The sequence below is a fragment of the Sander lucioperca genome, chromosome 19 (genome assembly GCF_008315115.2).
Source record: "Sander lucioperca isolate FBNREF2018 chromosome 19, SLUC_FBN_1.2, whole genome shotgun sequence".
NCBI classification, from domain to species: domain Eukaryota; kingdom Metazoa; phylum Chordata; class Actinopteri; order Perciformes; family Percidae; genus Sander; species Sander lucioperca.
The window spans coordinates 17,710,004-17,727,564 of record NC_050191.1 but is presented as its reverse complement, the minus strand read 5'-3'; the positions used below and the strand labels follow the sequence as shown (position 1 = coordinate 17,727,564).

The 17,561-nt window shown below is 38.8% G+C and overlaps 1 protein-coding gene across 1 annotated transcript in view; it reads left to right on the top strand.

Moving 5' to 3' along the window:
• Positions 1–8,786: 8,786 nt before the first annotated feature.
• Positions 8,787–17,561, top strand: part of esrrgb (estrogen-related receptor gamma b) — a 39,439-nt gene continuing 30,664 nt past the window's right edge. Inside the window, exon 1 of the mRNA XM_031321947.2 lies at positions 8,787–9,284. Coding sequence (XP_031177807.1) covers positions 9,235–9,284 — 50 coding nt within the window. The 5' untranslated portion in view covers positions 8,787–9,234. The remainder of the gene's footprint in view (positions 9,285–17,561) is intronic.

Here is a 17,561-nt window from a genome sequence, read left to right as displayed (position 1 = left end):
AAAATGGTATTGTGTGGTAGCTGTAAACTTTGTGTGAACTTCCACCACACTTCTGTGCCATTAGGACTAGATGAAATTCCTCTCAGACACTTAACCCAGGGTCAGGGGAAGTGAATGTCTCCTCAATACAGTATGCCACTCACAGGATGCACTGAGGCGTCTGCATAACCTTTTTTTTTGTGAATTTAGAATCAGCTTTTTCAGACTCAAAATGTATGGCAGTGTCAACACTTATTAATGCTAGACCTCACATTCAGAGGATTCAAATTCCAACTGCATTTGCATTCATCCACTTGAAGCTGTCTCTTATAACCCACAACAGGTAAATCAGTATTTAACATTTTTATCGTACAATTTGAAATAGAAAAGGAGATTAACTCAAAATGACTAACTCACAACAGTAAATTGAGACATTGACTCAGTTGAAGGAAACACCCTCTGAAATGCTGAAATTATGTATTGATTTTCCTCCTGTCTTTCGCCCCGATGCCTCTGGGTAATTGCCTCTTTGCTGCTGCTGCTAAACTGAACCACCAGGGTGTCTCTGGCCTGTTATGTAGACTTGCTTTAGGAAGACAACACCACTGACTTCTGTTGCATCACCTGTCTCTACTATCATCAGCTGGGACATGCAGGAGGTAGCATTGGGCACTGTAGAGGTTCTATACTGGATCACTGGAATAACAATGATAATGTTAATAATGTTTTGTATAAAAACATACATTCTCTGTACTCTGTCTTCTTATTTGCATTTGCTATACTGGTGATCCAAATGGGCTGAGCTAAAAAGTGACATACAAACATCAAGTCACGGTAGACTTCTCCAGTGTTCAACCACACTGTGAGCTTTCTCTAACCTTAAACTGCTGCCAGTGTCTAAACATAACCATTAAAAAGTTCCATAATGCTGTAGTCACTACATTTTACTGATTAGTTTGTTCTCAACATTTATGATTTGTAGTTTTCTATTAACATAATGAGGAAATGTTAACTTAGGCAAACTAGCACACTGCTACTGTTTGACAGGACCTGTCAACTTGGGCGCCACAGAGGGCTTTAATAAGCAGGACCTTTGGCTGAGAGCTGATACGAATGAGTCTCAAATAATTCTACCTTTGTGTGACAGATTCTGATGAAAGTTTTTGACAGCTTGAACATTATGTTTTGAATAAATGATTATTTTCATTCTGGAGGTCTCATCCCAGCACTGCACTTTGATTCTGTCAGGATGCTTGACTGCCCTCTGAAAATGGAAGACAATGAACACTCTGTATAAAATGTCTTTTTTAGGACAATGAGCCTTGTGGGCTTTAGAGAGAGATGAAGACAAACTGTTGATGACAGTCCCCAATTCCCAAGATCTAGAATAAATGTTTCCCTCTTTTTTTGGTCCAAAACAGAACTCAATCCATCACCCTTTGTTTTCAGGTCTAGTTGTAGTTCATTTGGATGAAAGACACCTAGATTAGGGCTTTGTTAAGGTTAAACTGTCAATGTGATTCAGAGCTGCCTCTTTAAGGTTCATAACAGGTTTCTAAAGTGACACATGTCTTGGCAGAATCAGTGAGCGTAGCAAACATCAGACACGAAAACGGGTAAAAATTGATTGAAATTCCTTTGATGTGGCATTGTCTCACTCACTTGAAAAATCAAATGAAGAAAGAGCTGTGGTAAATTGCTCTGTGAATGTGGCTGCTGAAACCAATACTGTTTTCTTTGCTTTGCTAATTATTAATTACCCATCTCCATGCATATGTGTTTATTCCTAATTGTATTTGATGGATGAGTGGCAGCTTTGACACCTCATTAGACCAGATTAATTGAACGACACAATATTTATGTCTCGGCAATGACCAGTTATCCTACCATCTATCATTGAGATGATCTCACTGATTGAAAACCACTGGTCCGTGTAATCCTAATTATTTGGAATTAGAAAAGAATTTATAGCTTCTTGTGGCGTTTTTCTGTGATGACGGCAAATTGGAAACATTAAATGCATAACGAGGGAGAAAATGAGAGGAAGACACAATCATGAAATTAATGGGGGTGAATGTCGGAGAAGGGGGAAGGGCGCATAAAACAAACGAGGTGCATGCCTTATAGACCCACAGTTTCTCACTGCACAGCACAGGCGTAGACACACACTGACATGTTTCCCTGAGATTCTAGCATAACATTTGTCTCTTTCTCGTAATTCTGAAAGGGAATGCCCACAGGGTGCCTATTTAGAAGAGGGCTTCTTTTTCACATTTAACTAAACCTGTATATTCTCCAACTCCCCATCCACTCACTTCCAAACATGCTTCTGCAGAACATCTCGATCCATATTCTTGTCTTTTATTAAAAAGTTGGCTGACTACTGGAAAAAAAACATTTCCACTGAACTTCATATAACCCTCCTCTAACTTCTGCAAAGCTTTGCCCCTCATGGGAGGAGCACAAACTAAAATCCAGCATTTGAGCTCACAGAGAAGCAACAAGGCCCAGAAGAGTGGAGCTTTTACTATCATACAGTATAAGAAAGCCTCAAGGAACAGACTTCTTTCCCAGGTAGTGAGAACTTCCTCAAGCTTTTTTCCCCACAACTTTTCAAGTTTCTAACACCATTAGCTGGCTCCCTTGTGGTCTTGAAAGTGGCAACGCTGATTGAATTAAGCCGTTTTCTTCTTTGAGACATTGTGACAAGCTAAGTCATTGCTCACTGCTATAACTACACAGAGCCATACCAATATATACTCATACATCACACACACACACACACACACACACACACACACACACACACACACACACACACACACTCTGCTTGTATATGTATGCACACATACAGTACACATCAAGGCATGCAAACATGTACAAATACAAACTGAATCTGACAAACTATCTATAGAAATCTGCTGACCAGAATCGCTCAATGGGATATAGACCAAAGACATTCTTAGAAGCTGTTCTATAATGCCATTTACACCATAGTATTTTAATCAATTTAACTGGCCTTTTTGGATTTACTTGGCTCAAAATGCTCTTTCTAGTTTTAAAAATAGGACAAATGGTCTTTTGGAATCAACCGGGGAGAAGTTTAATCTCATTGAATGAAGCCAAAGCCAGACGTTTAGCTCCACACAGTATAGAATACAAGATTATACCGGCCTGATATAGCCCTTCCACCACCCGTTTATTTTTATCCTCTATTAAGGCAGCGATATCCTTAAAGGCTGCCAAAATTATCCTGTAAAAATGCTGACTGGGAAATATGAAAGGTTCCAGGCGGTTCTAGTAAGCAATCTGCGCGCATGGTGGAGCAATGTGACTGCTGTGCTTGCTATACCAACAGGGGTGACCCCAGCTGGATGGAGAGGTGAGACTAAATGAAAGTCATCCCTGGATCTTAGGGAAGCCAAGTCTGGAATACCAAGCCTCTCTTCAAAATGAGATTTACTGCCAACAGAGGCTGCTTTACATAAATGTTTGTTTTTAGTATTATATTCATCAGCACTGTGTAAACAGGCTGCAACTCCTGCAGTTTAAAATCCACTGGACATTTTATTTCTTCCCTCAGTTTTCTGTAAGACTATGATGCTTTCAAGTGCTTGTGCAGTCCGTAGCTGTTAAATTATGCATTGAAATAATTTGATTTCTCAGCAGCTAAAATCATGCTCAGATGATGATTGTTTCACAGGATACACCACTAACTCTCTTTTGACGATCCTGTCGTCCATGGAGATGATTTATACAGAAACAGCGTCTTTTGTCGTGGGATTGGGAAGAGCAAAGATGATAATTTCCTTATCAAACACACTATAAGTCATTTTAAAAAAGAAAGTTTTGTACTTAAGTTAACCACTCCTCAAAGTGAAGCTGGTAATTGAAGAGTTACTAGAGCCCAGAGGGTGTTCTGAGACGTTGAAGTCGGTATGAGCCCAACCGGCAGCTCCGTGGAACGAATTCAATGAACATACAATTCTTTTTCCTTCTCTTGGACGTTTTTGCTAAGACTAACTCAGCATGCAAGTTGTTACTGCTATTCCACAGATCAGTGTACCTGCACAGATGAATGTACATGCCTATTCCTCAATGCGTTTTCTTTGCAGGCCTTTTTAAACACAAGCTAGCTTGTTGCTTCAGTATTTTTTTAATATTAAGCTATCTAAACATATTATTTGCTTTTTTATGTTTTGTTTAATCAATCTGTTTTTATCCAGAGGCTCAAAGCAACCGTGAAAAGTTACCCACTTCTCTTGGCGCTAGCTGTTTTACCTGCAGGGTCTAACCACAGCAGGGTTGCTTTGTACGCATAAGCGTCATAAAGCTGTAAAAAGCTGACACCACGAGGGCCGTTTTTGCCAACTGCCTTATTGGAATGAACTTGAGAGGAATGTATTGATCCTGTTTCTAGATGGCAATGACACAACCTGGCTTTGCTTTAGAGGTGACTCCATCCAGACCCTCTTGTGTTATGCAGGTGACGTAGATGTGTCGCTGAGGATTCGACTGGTGTCAAGGAGCTATTTAAAATTACAGCATGGTGGAGCAATTGATTTTGTTTATATTTAATGTGATTAAACACAGTGGAGACCATTTTGCTGTTGCTGGAATCACAATCATGGCTTTCACTGGAGCGTAGATGCAACGCAGGGTAGAAAAATGTCCTCCAGTTAATATATGCCATTTGGCGATTGCATTTAACCAAAGTGTCTTTATCGTGATTGAAGACATTTTAATAATGAATGGTGCAGTGAGAACAACTGTGCCACGATACATGAAAGCACCAATGCAAGTAGACAATAATGTAAGAGTTTATAAGAACAGATTTTTCTTTAAAATCATGATAAAAGTAAACTATTGCAGTCTCTGCACGGAATGTGTAATCAAAAGGACTCCTCCTCTTAATATAATAATAATAATAATAATAATAATAATAATAACAACACATGTTCCCACAATATCAGTACAAACTATTTAGGAGAAGCTCTGGACAATAGATAATACAAAGTTTTCTCACAAGCAAATAAGCATAATTTCACAAATCTATGATATCAAATCATACCACCACTATAATAAGTGATCAAATGTGAATTTGCCTGCATGGGTATTTCATGAAGCAGTGTCACAGTGAAAACAGGTCCACTCTCAATACTAGAAATCCCCTCATACATTTCTTTCCCTCATCGTGTGAGTCCAGCTCTCTCAATCAAGATATGCGAGTCCTGCTACGAGTCCCTGATTAACACCACTGCTCGTGTAGTTTTGTTTTAACTGTCCCCAGTTAAATGAGAAATTAAGAGGCAAGAGATAGAGGCTAATAGCATTTATTAACACAGCGTGAACGGGCAGCGGGGCGACCACGCTCCTCCAGCACCGTCTAGTCCTGCTGGCTCAGTCGGCGTGGCCCAGAGAGGGGAGTGGAACATAATAAAAACCAACAAATGCACCCAGCTGATTAATGCAGCCCTGTGGCTATAGTAATTATCCCTCTCCACACTCCTCCAGCAGACGAGCCAAACAAGTGTGTGGCATCGAGAGGGGAGTGTGCAAATGATGGATCTGAGAGCACTGTGTTAGTGGTTGGATAAAGACTTTGTTGATTCGGTTGGTTCTGGAGGTGGAGTTGAAGCTTTTACACTTCCATTTAGAAGTTTAATCGCTGCATGTGTACAATATGCTTTTTTTGCTGAGGGTTTAAATTCTTTACATGTGTTTAAGTAGTTGAAAATATAATTTGTCTTTAAAATATATTTTTTATTTTAATGTTAAAGTGAGAGCACGTATTTCCATCATGGTCCCAAGATGTTAAATAACAGACATAAAACATGTAACATGAACATTATCATCTTAAAACCAGAACCACGTCAGTGCAAAGTAAACCAAAGAAAATAATATTAAAGAAAATGCACCTAAATGTATCAAAACAGATGAATAGCACAGGTAAAAATGCCATTAATAGTCTGTCAGCTTGACCTCTGATGATCCCTCTTATTTATTTACAATGTTGCTTTAGCAAGACAGAAACATCATCTAAGATGATGTTTCTGTGTTGCACATTCCTGGAAGTCATTTCATTATAAAGCAGTTTGTGGGCTTTCACAAGATAAATATGAATCGTCAGCTGTTTTTTTCTCTGCACTCATTCCTCTACTGAGTTTAGCAGAACATTTCTATTTGAATGGAAACACAGTTTGTTCAGTCATAATTTTCTCTGAGATGAAACCGATTTCATCAACTTGCTACCTTTCAAATAGAAAACAATATTTAATTCTATATTTTAGGGGAAATTACCTTTTGGCTTGTATTTTTCCCATTTCATTGATTTTTGTTGTTGAATATCAGTAATTTAAGTCAGCGTAATGCCGTGTGATGAGTTTATTAAAACCAGAGACGTGGCAGCGATTTGAGTCTACAGCTGAACAGCTCAGAAATTCTTTAGAAGCTACTTTAGCAGTTTTCTGTTTTCATCCTGTTGTCTTTTTAATTCATTCTATTTTTTTGTATTTTGTTAAACTGTTATACTAATATATGGATGCAGAAACAATTCAGTTAAATCAGTTTATTATTAAAAGTTGACATGCAGCATTTGACACAAGTTCTATCTACAGCACACAGTGAGCTTCCTGCTGAGCCACATGGTACAGTGTGTCTGTCAGGAGAGGTCAGAAGGTCAGTCATAAAAAACTAGTTTGCTCATGAATCAGAGATTTAATTACATGCAACCGATGTGACAGGGTGTCCCTCAACTCACCACAATATGTAATTACTATTTATTGACAGCCAACGATTGGTTTTCTCTTTCACTTTTCAGAAACAAGGTGCTGATTGCACACAGACGGTTAAATCTTAGCTTTTCTGATCTGCCTTTAGAAACGTTTCCTTCAGGTTTTATGTATTTTTGTTCACAAGTGCACACATTTTCACATACTGTATAAGCCTAATGTTCTCTCCAAAATGAACCCAATTCCCTTTTGTATCCATCTTTTCTCTGTTAAATTAAGGCCATATCCCAGCATTCAGAGACACTGGAGATGGTGAATTTATCACTGAGAATGAAAAACGGCTAATGAGTGCAAACATAAACTGTAAGTGTTCAGACCCCAGACTTACTGTGATCTGCTTAAAGAGACATCCTGGTCATATAGCTGAAAATCTGTTTTGCTTAAATACAGACCTAATGATTGGATTACTTTTTCTTCGTTTGGTGATAGCGTGATAGTGGGATTACAGACTGTGTGCTCAATAGATTTCCTGTCAGATGTCACAAAGCCCGGTGTCCCCTCTTTGGGCTGAAAGGGAGGGAGGCAGATGAGCCTTGGACGAACAATATGGCCCACCTCAGAAAACTGGCAAACACAAGAGTGGAGCTGCGGAATTGAATGCAGTGAATTTATTTAACTAATAGACTGAAAAAAGATGAGTGTCAATTTTGATAATGGTTCTCCAATGTTTAATTAACCAAATCCGCAGCTTTACAGTACCTTTTATATAATTTCCTATAGCCGAGATATTTTCACATGCACTCTAAATTTGGATATAACTTAAATCTTAAAATAAAACATTTCCACATGTATTTATTATTTATTAAACTTATTCCCCAGCAATCAACCTTGATATGAATCATACATGTCATCTAAACCTTAGTTTTAGTTTTTTTTTTTACTTTCCTTTTCTGTCTTCTCTCTCTGCCTCATTAAAAACATAAACATATCTCCTCTATTGATTATGTCTGGATGTCTTAATCAGATCAGTGGGAATATCCTGGTTTTCCTCCGCACGAAAGTACATTAAATGCCAAAATATTGATCAAAAATGTAATTTGAGAATGCACAGCTCCCTTTATTAAAGCAATCGGCCTTTGCTCCTGTGACTTTGATATGGACTGACATGAAAAGAGGACGTTCAAAATTATAATTCCTTTTTATTTAAAAGATGGTTGGGAAACAGAGTCTGTCCCGAGGCTTCTGGCGACACAGCAACGCCGTGATCAATAAGAGCGTGTGATGGGTTTTGTATCGATCAGGAAAATGTGGGTTGATGAAGTGGGTCGGAGGGGAGGGAGGGCTTTGGGTTTCCTCTGATGGCTGCCACTTTACACAGACGTGGTAAAGATCCACTCAAACTTGTGTGTCGTTGTCATCATTATTATCATTCCTGCCGAGGTTATTATCACTCTCGGTTTAGTACATCCTGCTTCTTTCGGGTTTGCTAAATCCCCCTCTCTACACAGTGTGATTGGTGAAATGCTGTGGGAAGCAGCTGCCATTACTTTAAAGAAGGGCAGGCTGTGGAAAGCCAGATCCACGGTGGAGAGGATAAAAGAGTAAAGGGAACAGTTTAGCTCTGTAAGCTGGCACTGAGCCTTTTAAAGCACAGTAAACAGACGGCCTTTATCGCCTTTAGTGAACGTGTTGCTACTTCTGTTGCCTGTCAATTACTGCTGTCCACTTCAGTTTACTTTTGCAAATGTAAACATCAACTGTGACTCTAAAGAAACTGCTCATCTCTCTGTATCTATCTACATCTACATCCACATCCGTATATCTATATTTAACTATATCTATCTTGGGGGGGGGGTCTGCGTGTGTCTGTGTTTTGCAGCGCTCCCTTGTGAATGACTGGACACCGACTGGTCGTTCATTAGCCCGTCCCACCTCAGTACTCTTTCATCCCCATTGGCTGCTCTCAGGACAGCCTTCCTGAAACCGACCAATGCCAGCTGCTCCATATGCACCAAACCACTCCTTCCTGCTCTTAAAGAGCCCCCATGACTTCAATGGAGACTCAATCCTCTCACTGACTTACTCAGCCTGAGTGCGCTCTCACCACTGCTGCTCATCATCCATCTGTCTGCCTTTTATTCTCTCTTTCTCTATCCATCACTACCCTGATCTTTATTCTGTCTTCTCTTCTCTACACTTACTTCCTGTTTCCTCTCATCATTTTTACCTCACGTTTTTCCTCCTCTCTATATCACCACTAATTTTCCTCTCTCCACACATACTCCTGAGCCTGAGTGTGCAGCACCTGTGCAGACTGGAGTTTGTCGGGCAGAAGGTTTTTTTGTTTTTAATTGTGTGTGTGTTGAACAGGGGGGAGGGAGGGGAGACGACACCCAGGAACACCTGACCAACATTTCATCAAGATATGTGGAGACTTAGGAACTGATTTCCTCCTCCAGCTTTTCCCCAGCTGTTTGTTTATCTGTTTTTTTATTGCAACACCTGGAATGCTTAACGTGGACTGATGGATGTTTCCGAATTGTGCATCCCTGATCCTCTCTGCTACCACAACCAGTAGGTGCATCTTTTTTCTCTTCTCTGTTTCATCCCTACTGTTGCTTCCATTCTTGGTGACAGAATTTCATTTACTTCTTTGCTCTACTTTTATCAAAAAGGAGAGAAAAAAATCATAAAAGTCTGTTTAAATCATTTGTGAAACAAATCTCATGCATAAAGTAAAGTATTTCAAAAGCCAGGGAGTTCCTCGTGTTAACTCACCCCCCCATGTACGGGACGGCAGAGCTCAGTAGTGTCAGTGAGGCTGCGGTAGCAGTAGAGTAGCCCGTGGGGAGTCCAGCTCGGGAGGTTGCCCTACAGCTGTCTAGCCCTGCATCCGAATCCAGGGTTTAACCTCCGCCACAGGGAAGAGCCAGGGGCAGATTAATGCGGACGATATCCAGACAACTATCCTCTGGCAGCAGCCGATGTCCGGCGGTGTCCCAGGGACAGAAGACTGTGACTTTACTGTTGCCTAGTCTGAGTGAGAGTGTGTTCTTGAGGCAGATAAGAGTATATTCGACGGGCCTGCCTGTGTTTGGTTACAGCTCTGAGCACTTTGCTGTTGTTTGTGATTTTGCACTTTACTTTTTTTATTTTGCTGCTTATATTTAAATCATGGAAATAATTTGAATTATAGAATTATATTTGAATAACATTAAAGTGTATAAGCATATTGTCATTGTGCATGTAGTGCAGGAATAAAGCAGCTTGTTCTACAGTAGTCAAACTCTGGCATCTCAAATGAAGCACCAGTCCTTTTAAATTTCATGACTACACTCCTTGCATTCCTAGAAAGAAGCTCTTCTTTTTACTGGGATCCTCTTAATGTTAAACTGTAGATGGGATTGGAAAGGTTTAACCTGCTTAGCACTTTCTACAGAACTATGATTGGGAATATTTCAAACTGTCCACAAGATCTTCTGTAATGTTAAACTAAAACTCATACAAGTGAAATAACATCAGCCTGTATTTGTTTAGCAAGATAAAATTATATTTGCATTCAAATGTAACTGCTCTTACTACTATAAAGGGGATTAGTAACAATTATTTAAAAGTGGTTGTAGCTTTTATACACTTCTCATGCTACATTGAAAAATGTACTTCTTGTAAATTTTTTACATTCATTTTTATTTTGTATTTTAGATTTGTACTGGCACACAAAATGACAAGTAATAAAAAAAAGTGTTGACAACAGTTTAAACAGTGCAGTGAAATGTGCAGTATACAATGTAAGGTCCATTAAATAAAGTACATAGATATAATTTAATTACTACAGTCAAATTAAGCACACTAATTTGTTAGTGGACAGAGAAATAGTTCCGGGAGTGTAATGTTTAACCACAAGTGTTTAGAGAATTTGTCAGTTGTTTTGATATCTCACATAAAAGTAACAGATCAGGGTTTCATGTCTTTTTAATGTGTTTAAATAGATCGGTTTCATGTATTGTCTTTTAAGCCTTTGACATTCGATATTGTAATTCCTGTGCAGATTGCAGTGCAGTTGAAAAAACTCCACAACCCCTGAGCTCTTTTTTCGCACAGTCATCACTTTCCAGAATCTGTAGAACTGTATTTAGTACACATCCATTCAATTAAAACTGGTATTTAAGTTATTATATGTTTTATTACATGTTAACACTTGTATACTACTAGCCTAACTGAGTACTTCCTCGGATTAATACTGCATTTTCTAAGGGAATTAGTTTAACTGCTATGTTGATTATATTATTTAAGGAGAGCAAACAATGATAAGGCTTTTTTTTTAAAAATACCCTGACCGTACTATAAACTGTAGAAAACGTGCAGTTTGTATTCTATACAGTAGTAGCAAAAACTCTTTTTAGCAAAAAGGTATGGTAACAGAAGCTACAATATGTGATATAAATGATTCTAAAAAGTAACTTTGCCTGTAAGTATTGTTAAGGTCATACAGCTTACCACCTAGAAGTAATTGTAGTTGCTCATGTATTTGCACACAGTAAATATGTGCCTGTAGTGTCACATAAAGCCATGCTTAGTAAGGTCTGGCTTCAGGGAATGCTATTAATAATCCCTTAATGGCCTTTTGGCCTGACGACCAACCTACTGGCCAGAGGTGAGAGGTTGCACGACTGCTGTGTCCGACTCTCACGCCACGTCTCTGCTGAGGAGGCAAATATGCTATTCTACTAACAAACTAATATTAGCTTATCAGGCATATTACATTATAGAAATATTTAAATGTATATGCACACATATATCTGTATAGATCCTTATTGACTCTTACAGTTCAGAGATGTTTTTTTCCACAGTGTTTCCTCTGCACAAAAAATAATTGAAAAATGTTATTGTACATGCATGTAAATATATGCTGATTTAGTGTTGGGATTTATGATTTAATCTTAAAATATTCACATGAGGACCGTTTTGATGTTTCTTGAACCAAATTTTAAGCAAATTTGTGTGGAGCCACAATACCAACTGGACCAGAGTCCATTAAACTGTGTAATCTATTAAAATCTGTCTCTTCAGTTATTCTTCTCCACTTTTTCAGTCAGATGACATGATTTGAAAATTCTGGGCAGAGAAAAAAATCCTTCTGCTTATAAATGTTTTTTTCATGGTCGACACTAATTTCAACAATTTTATACCTTCTGAAACCAAGACACATTATTCTATTATATAAATGTTTAACAAGCAGTTGTTGATTTTAAAATGGTCAAGCCTAATTATGTCTCTGTGATTAGCCGTGGCAGTTTTGACAATGGCATCATTTACACTTAAAGTTTAAATGTTGTTTATGTTCAGTTTGCTCTAATAAATCAGATCCATTTCTCTCTTATTCCATCTGCTGTTCCTGTAGGTGCCCTTCATAAGCAAACAGAAATGCATAAACACAAGCAGTCAAACGTATTCAAACACACACACAGACACAATCATAGACACATACACACATGCGTGCACATAAGGATGAGACCAAAGAATCACACACTGACCTGGGATCTAATTTTAGCGCTGCCATATCATGGAAACACCTGACTGTGTCTGTTAAGAGAATCATCTTATCATGCGTTGCATCTGCATCTATTACACTAGTGTATGCACATTGTCATATTGTGCTTATAATGTAGTGTTTTCATTTGTCAGTGTCATTAATATCTTAAAAAATAACCCCCGCATAATTCCATTTCATAAAGAAGAGATTACAAAGTTGATATTAAATATACTTTTATTTTATTTGTTTTTTTTTCTTTGACAAATAAGATATAACTTTGACTAATCTGTGACTAATAAGATATAAATATTTTTAAATGTAGTATCGGAAAAAGTTTGGCTTAATTAAATTACAGCAGAATATTTCAGCCCTGTGCATGAGCACATTTTGTGGAGTTGATTAGTGACATATAGTGTACAGTATTATGTTGGGCCAAAGTGGAGATTTTTAACTGGAAACTGCCATGATATAAAACTTCCCCCAAAAAACATCAGATATTATGAAATTATATTGAATATGTTACTGATAGATTTCGGGTCTTATCGCTGCTTCTATGTGTTCTTCAAAAGTATTTAAGTGTCAGAAATAATAAATTGAATTTTAAGTCTTGGTAACATTGCTATAAATGTTGTTTTGTTACTTGTGAGGGCCAGTGTCTTACATTCTGCTTAATCACTGTAGTGAGTGGACAAATTTGGCTGCTTCCAGCACACACTTCTACACTGCATGCAAACAGCTATCACTGCACTTTAAGTAACACTGTCACTGTCACCCATATTCAAGTTTTGTTGGCTAATGGGACCAGTAAAATTGACTGGGAAGCCAAACGAACCCACTGACGGATGCAGGAAGCAGTTTCAGCAAAAATGACCACAGATAAAAACAATTCAAAAGTGTTTAGCCTGACGTGTTTATTAATGGCGATGGCTGCTGCATATGAGGGTACAGCCCAGCTCTGTGTGACGGCATGAGAGAAGAAATAACTTCATTACATGTCATGACCCCCCTCGTGATGTAGATATATCCTTTAGGCAGCCTGTCAAGGACTCTGAATTAATCAGGATGTAGATGGAAGCTTTTTTTGCAGCCGCTTTTCAATCAAAACATTAATGTGGCTTTCATGTGCTCAGGCTGAATGCAAGCAGCAGAGAGGACCTCTTAGAATGAGTTTGTTATATTGATCAAGTAACATTAACACACACACACACACACACACACACACACACACACACACAGAACAAGAAGCATGGTGTGGGTCAGCCAGCATGTTTAATTTAATGGGCCTCATCGTAGCTTCACGAGGTCTCACATTGTGAACTTAATTCCTCTTCACCACGTTAATTTGCATTGTGTCAATTGACCAGAGCGCTTACTGTATCAGCTTGAGTCTCACTTGAAATTCAGCCCATGCCCTAATACCATTAGGCAAATGCAAAGTTGTGTCATTTACACATTTGGGGGAGAGAGAGAGAGAGAGAGAGAGAGAGAGAGAGAGAGACGAACGAAGCCAATTTGCGCCGGACAAGACTCGCTTGTGATTATCAGTGGATGTTATTACTGTGGAGAAGCAGACGTTTGAAGGTTATGTTTCTGGGCAGTAATTGAAATGCAAAATAACATTAGGATCGATGGCCATCTCTGTTTATTTATGAAATCAATATTGGAACTGTCCCTCATGAGTCCCCCTCTGATTCCCAATGACGGCTTAAGTCTCTGCTCGTTTATTCTTTCTCCCCCATAACCTCTTTCTTCTGTCTCTTTTTAAAAGGCAGTTAGGGGTGTGTTTGACTTTGCAGGGAGAGCAATTTCCTGGAGGTGGTGTACGTGTATGTAGATGGGGGGGTTGATACTCCAGGTAAGGAGACATCATCCATGTGGGAAATCTATGCAATCTCTCCTCGTGGCAGTGACATTGAAGAGGCCATATGTTGGAAGGTGTGTGTGTGTGTGTGTGTGTGTGTGTGTGTGTGTGTGTGTGTGTGTGTGTGTGTGTTTGTGTGCAAAGTACATCTGCCATGCAGTACAAAAGTAGTACTGGGACTTGTTTGGTCAGGAGTGGTAACTATTAAAGGTATGATATTTGTAAGAATGTAAAACTGTTGTACAGTGGTTTTCAAAACAAAATTTATAAAGAGCACTGGAGATTCTTTCTCCACTTTCCAGACACAAATCTGTAGTAAAAAAAAGTCCACTAACTTATTCTCAGAGATTTCAACCATGAAGTTTGTTTAGAATAATTACAGCAGAAAATTCAGTCCTTCACAATGAAAGCATGAAATTCAAACTTTAGCTTTAACGTTATTATAGCTCAAACAATTAGAAAATCATTTAAGGATTTTTTAAAGTAAAAATGGCAAATCATTTAGTGGTTCCAGCATCATGACATTGAATATTACAATATTACAATTGCAAATGAAAATAATCTTCAGTTGCAGCCCTAAACTTTATTTTCCCTGTCTTACAGCCAGACAAAAATTAAATGCACACAGACTTGAACATAAGATACATAAAGCCTAATAAAATGCACATTATATAAATATGTAAAACATATGCTGAAGGCACAACCTTCCACAAAGAGGCAAGATATTAACATTTTGTTTAAAGGGCAATTACCTCAGTCCATAATAACGGTAAATAAGTCTTTTAAATGCCGATTAATTAAACAGTTTAGAGGCGAAGACAGTAAATGCATCATCTCATCAAGCAGACCTGTAAGAGAACTTAAGGAGGTATATGTATTGATGCAACAATTCAGACTTGATAGGTAGTAACTAGAATTGTATATGTAATATTTAAGTTTATGGCTGAGAGTCTGTGATTTAGGTGTTAACTGAAGCTGTAAGGTTTGAGCAAACTGTTTAAGATAAAGAGAAGACATGCACAGCTTGCAGATTTTAATAAATGTTGTTTCTATTGTAACCGTAAAATGTTCTTTAAAAATGTATTTGATGTCTTTTCTCCATAAACCAACTAAATTATTCGCAGTAGCGCATAAATGCATTTAAATTTTAGAACGCACACATTTTTTGATGAACTTCATTTGTGCCAACGCTATGTCACACGCACGTTGTTGTTACTACTTAACACTTGGGCGACACACGCTACCCCATTTTCCCGCTCGCATGACCATTCATTTCCCAGACACCCCTGCCGCGGACTAACAGTGTAATCTATGTGTCAGGCAGGAAGGGGCCCTCAGTTTAAGGCTGATAGAGTTTGCCCCAAACAAGGACAGCCTATCATAGAAAGATTAATGAACTAATTTCATGCATGGCTCCTTGCCTCTGTCCTTCTGCGCTTCCATGTTAGGCTGTGTGTTCAGCACCATGATTTACGCTGTGTTCTTTGCTACTAGCTTAACAACAATATTTCCCCTAAGTGGGAAAATACATAGTCAAATATGGAAAGTTTGATTTTTAACCCTTTACATATGAGGAGGTTAGCATGAGGTCATTGTGGAGAATTGCTTTGATTATGCATTTTAGAATTTATTTTTTATTTTTGACTGCTGGTAAAAAATGACTGTGCCAAAATTCGGAAGGCTGGAAAACATATTTCATGGTTTAGAGAAGAGGTGGATGGATTCAGGATGTATATGTAGGGAAGCAGGGGATCTGAAACACTGCCAGCATGAGGAGGCATGCCAAAATACACACACACACACACACACACACACACACACACACATATGCAAACATAAACATTTGAGATTTTAAGCTGCTCTGCTGGAATATGTTACACCCTTCACGCTTTTGCTCCAAACTAAAAAAAGAATTGGTCACTGATCTGAGCGTGTTCAGCATTTTAGGCAGCGTCTCGGTCATATTAAGCATTATGGACAGCTCTCTACTGTAGTTTTGTCCATGAAGTCGTGTCTAGACGCTGTCTTTCTTCAGCGGGGTAGACACACTGAAACTTGTGTCTGGCGTCCATTGTGGGAGCATCTTGGCCTCTAAGAACAGCAGAGCAGAGAAGGCAGGTGACCTTCACGTCTGTCTGATGAGTCTTGCTTCTCTGCTTGGTTTGTACCATTTTTCTGCGCGGCGGAGCAAACACACCCCATTAGATATTACTGTAGGTGCAATGCGTTTGTGCGTGTTTGAGTGTGTGTTGCCAAGGGAGCGGGGCAGGTGGAGGAGAGTCAGGCTGCGCTTAGAAAACTCTATGTCTTTATAATAAGAGGAAGAAACCAAATTATGAAACTATGAAGCTATTTCTGTCCGCACGGATTGGTGGCTCGTGCCATTATTTCATTTCGACAGATTTGAAAGGACCCATTAGAAATTTCCATTAAACCTAACAAAAAACATCTCCCCAGCGTTACTGTGTGCTAAGTGGGGAATGAACTACTTTTTACATATGCCACAATGTACTATTCCATAGGGAATCCCCCTATCTGGCTGCGATGATGTATTAACTGTTACCACGCTGCTCTCTCCAATTCCCTCAGATGGGAGAAAATATACCTTCCAATTGACTATAGGTGCATGCATGCTGATTGCTAACCAGATTTAACGTGTGCCCTGTGAATCTTTTATAAACCGCAATAGCTTCAGAATGAAGACTAACATAATGTTGTATCGCTCCATCTCACACTATGTTAACAGTCCTGACTGATTAAAAATGCATAAGGAATGTCTGGGACCCGTAAGAGGAGGGTTTATTTTTTCATGGCTCATCTGGAACAGGAAGGAAGCAGAGGATCAATAGATCTGATCTGGGCCCAGGGGTAGAGGCTATCTCCTCCTCCTCCCTCCACCCGCTACCCGTTAGCAGTTAAAAGAGAGGTTTCATGTTATCAGGGCCTGATGACTTCATGGCTTTATAAACACTGAGGGAAAATACATGCCTAACCACAACAACTTTAAATTTGAAAATCCAGAAGAAAGAAAAAAGGCAACATGTTCAGAGGAATCTGGTCAACATTAGCTTTTTGTTAGTTTCAGACGTTCTTAACATGGCTTTCCACTGTTCTCGTCCAATATTTAAAACTCACAAGCATGTAGAGCTTAAGCTGTGTAAGATCAGCACCAACTCTGATAGACAGAGCCAGCGGTTCTTAAACAGATCCAAGCCTTGTTTCATGCTTGGTTTGAGAGGATGTTATTTAAGCTACTGCAAGTACAACAACATACAGATGCTACACTGCCCTAAAGAGAAATTATTGTCCAACAATAGCCTTAGTATTCACTGCTATTTATTGTGTCATGCACGTACAAGTGCCCAGCCCTCATTAATTTAAAAGACATTTTTCAGAAAGTACTTCTCGTGGCAAATAAAGAACTGTGTCCAATTGAAGCTCAACTAAAAAAGTCTGT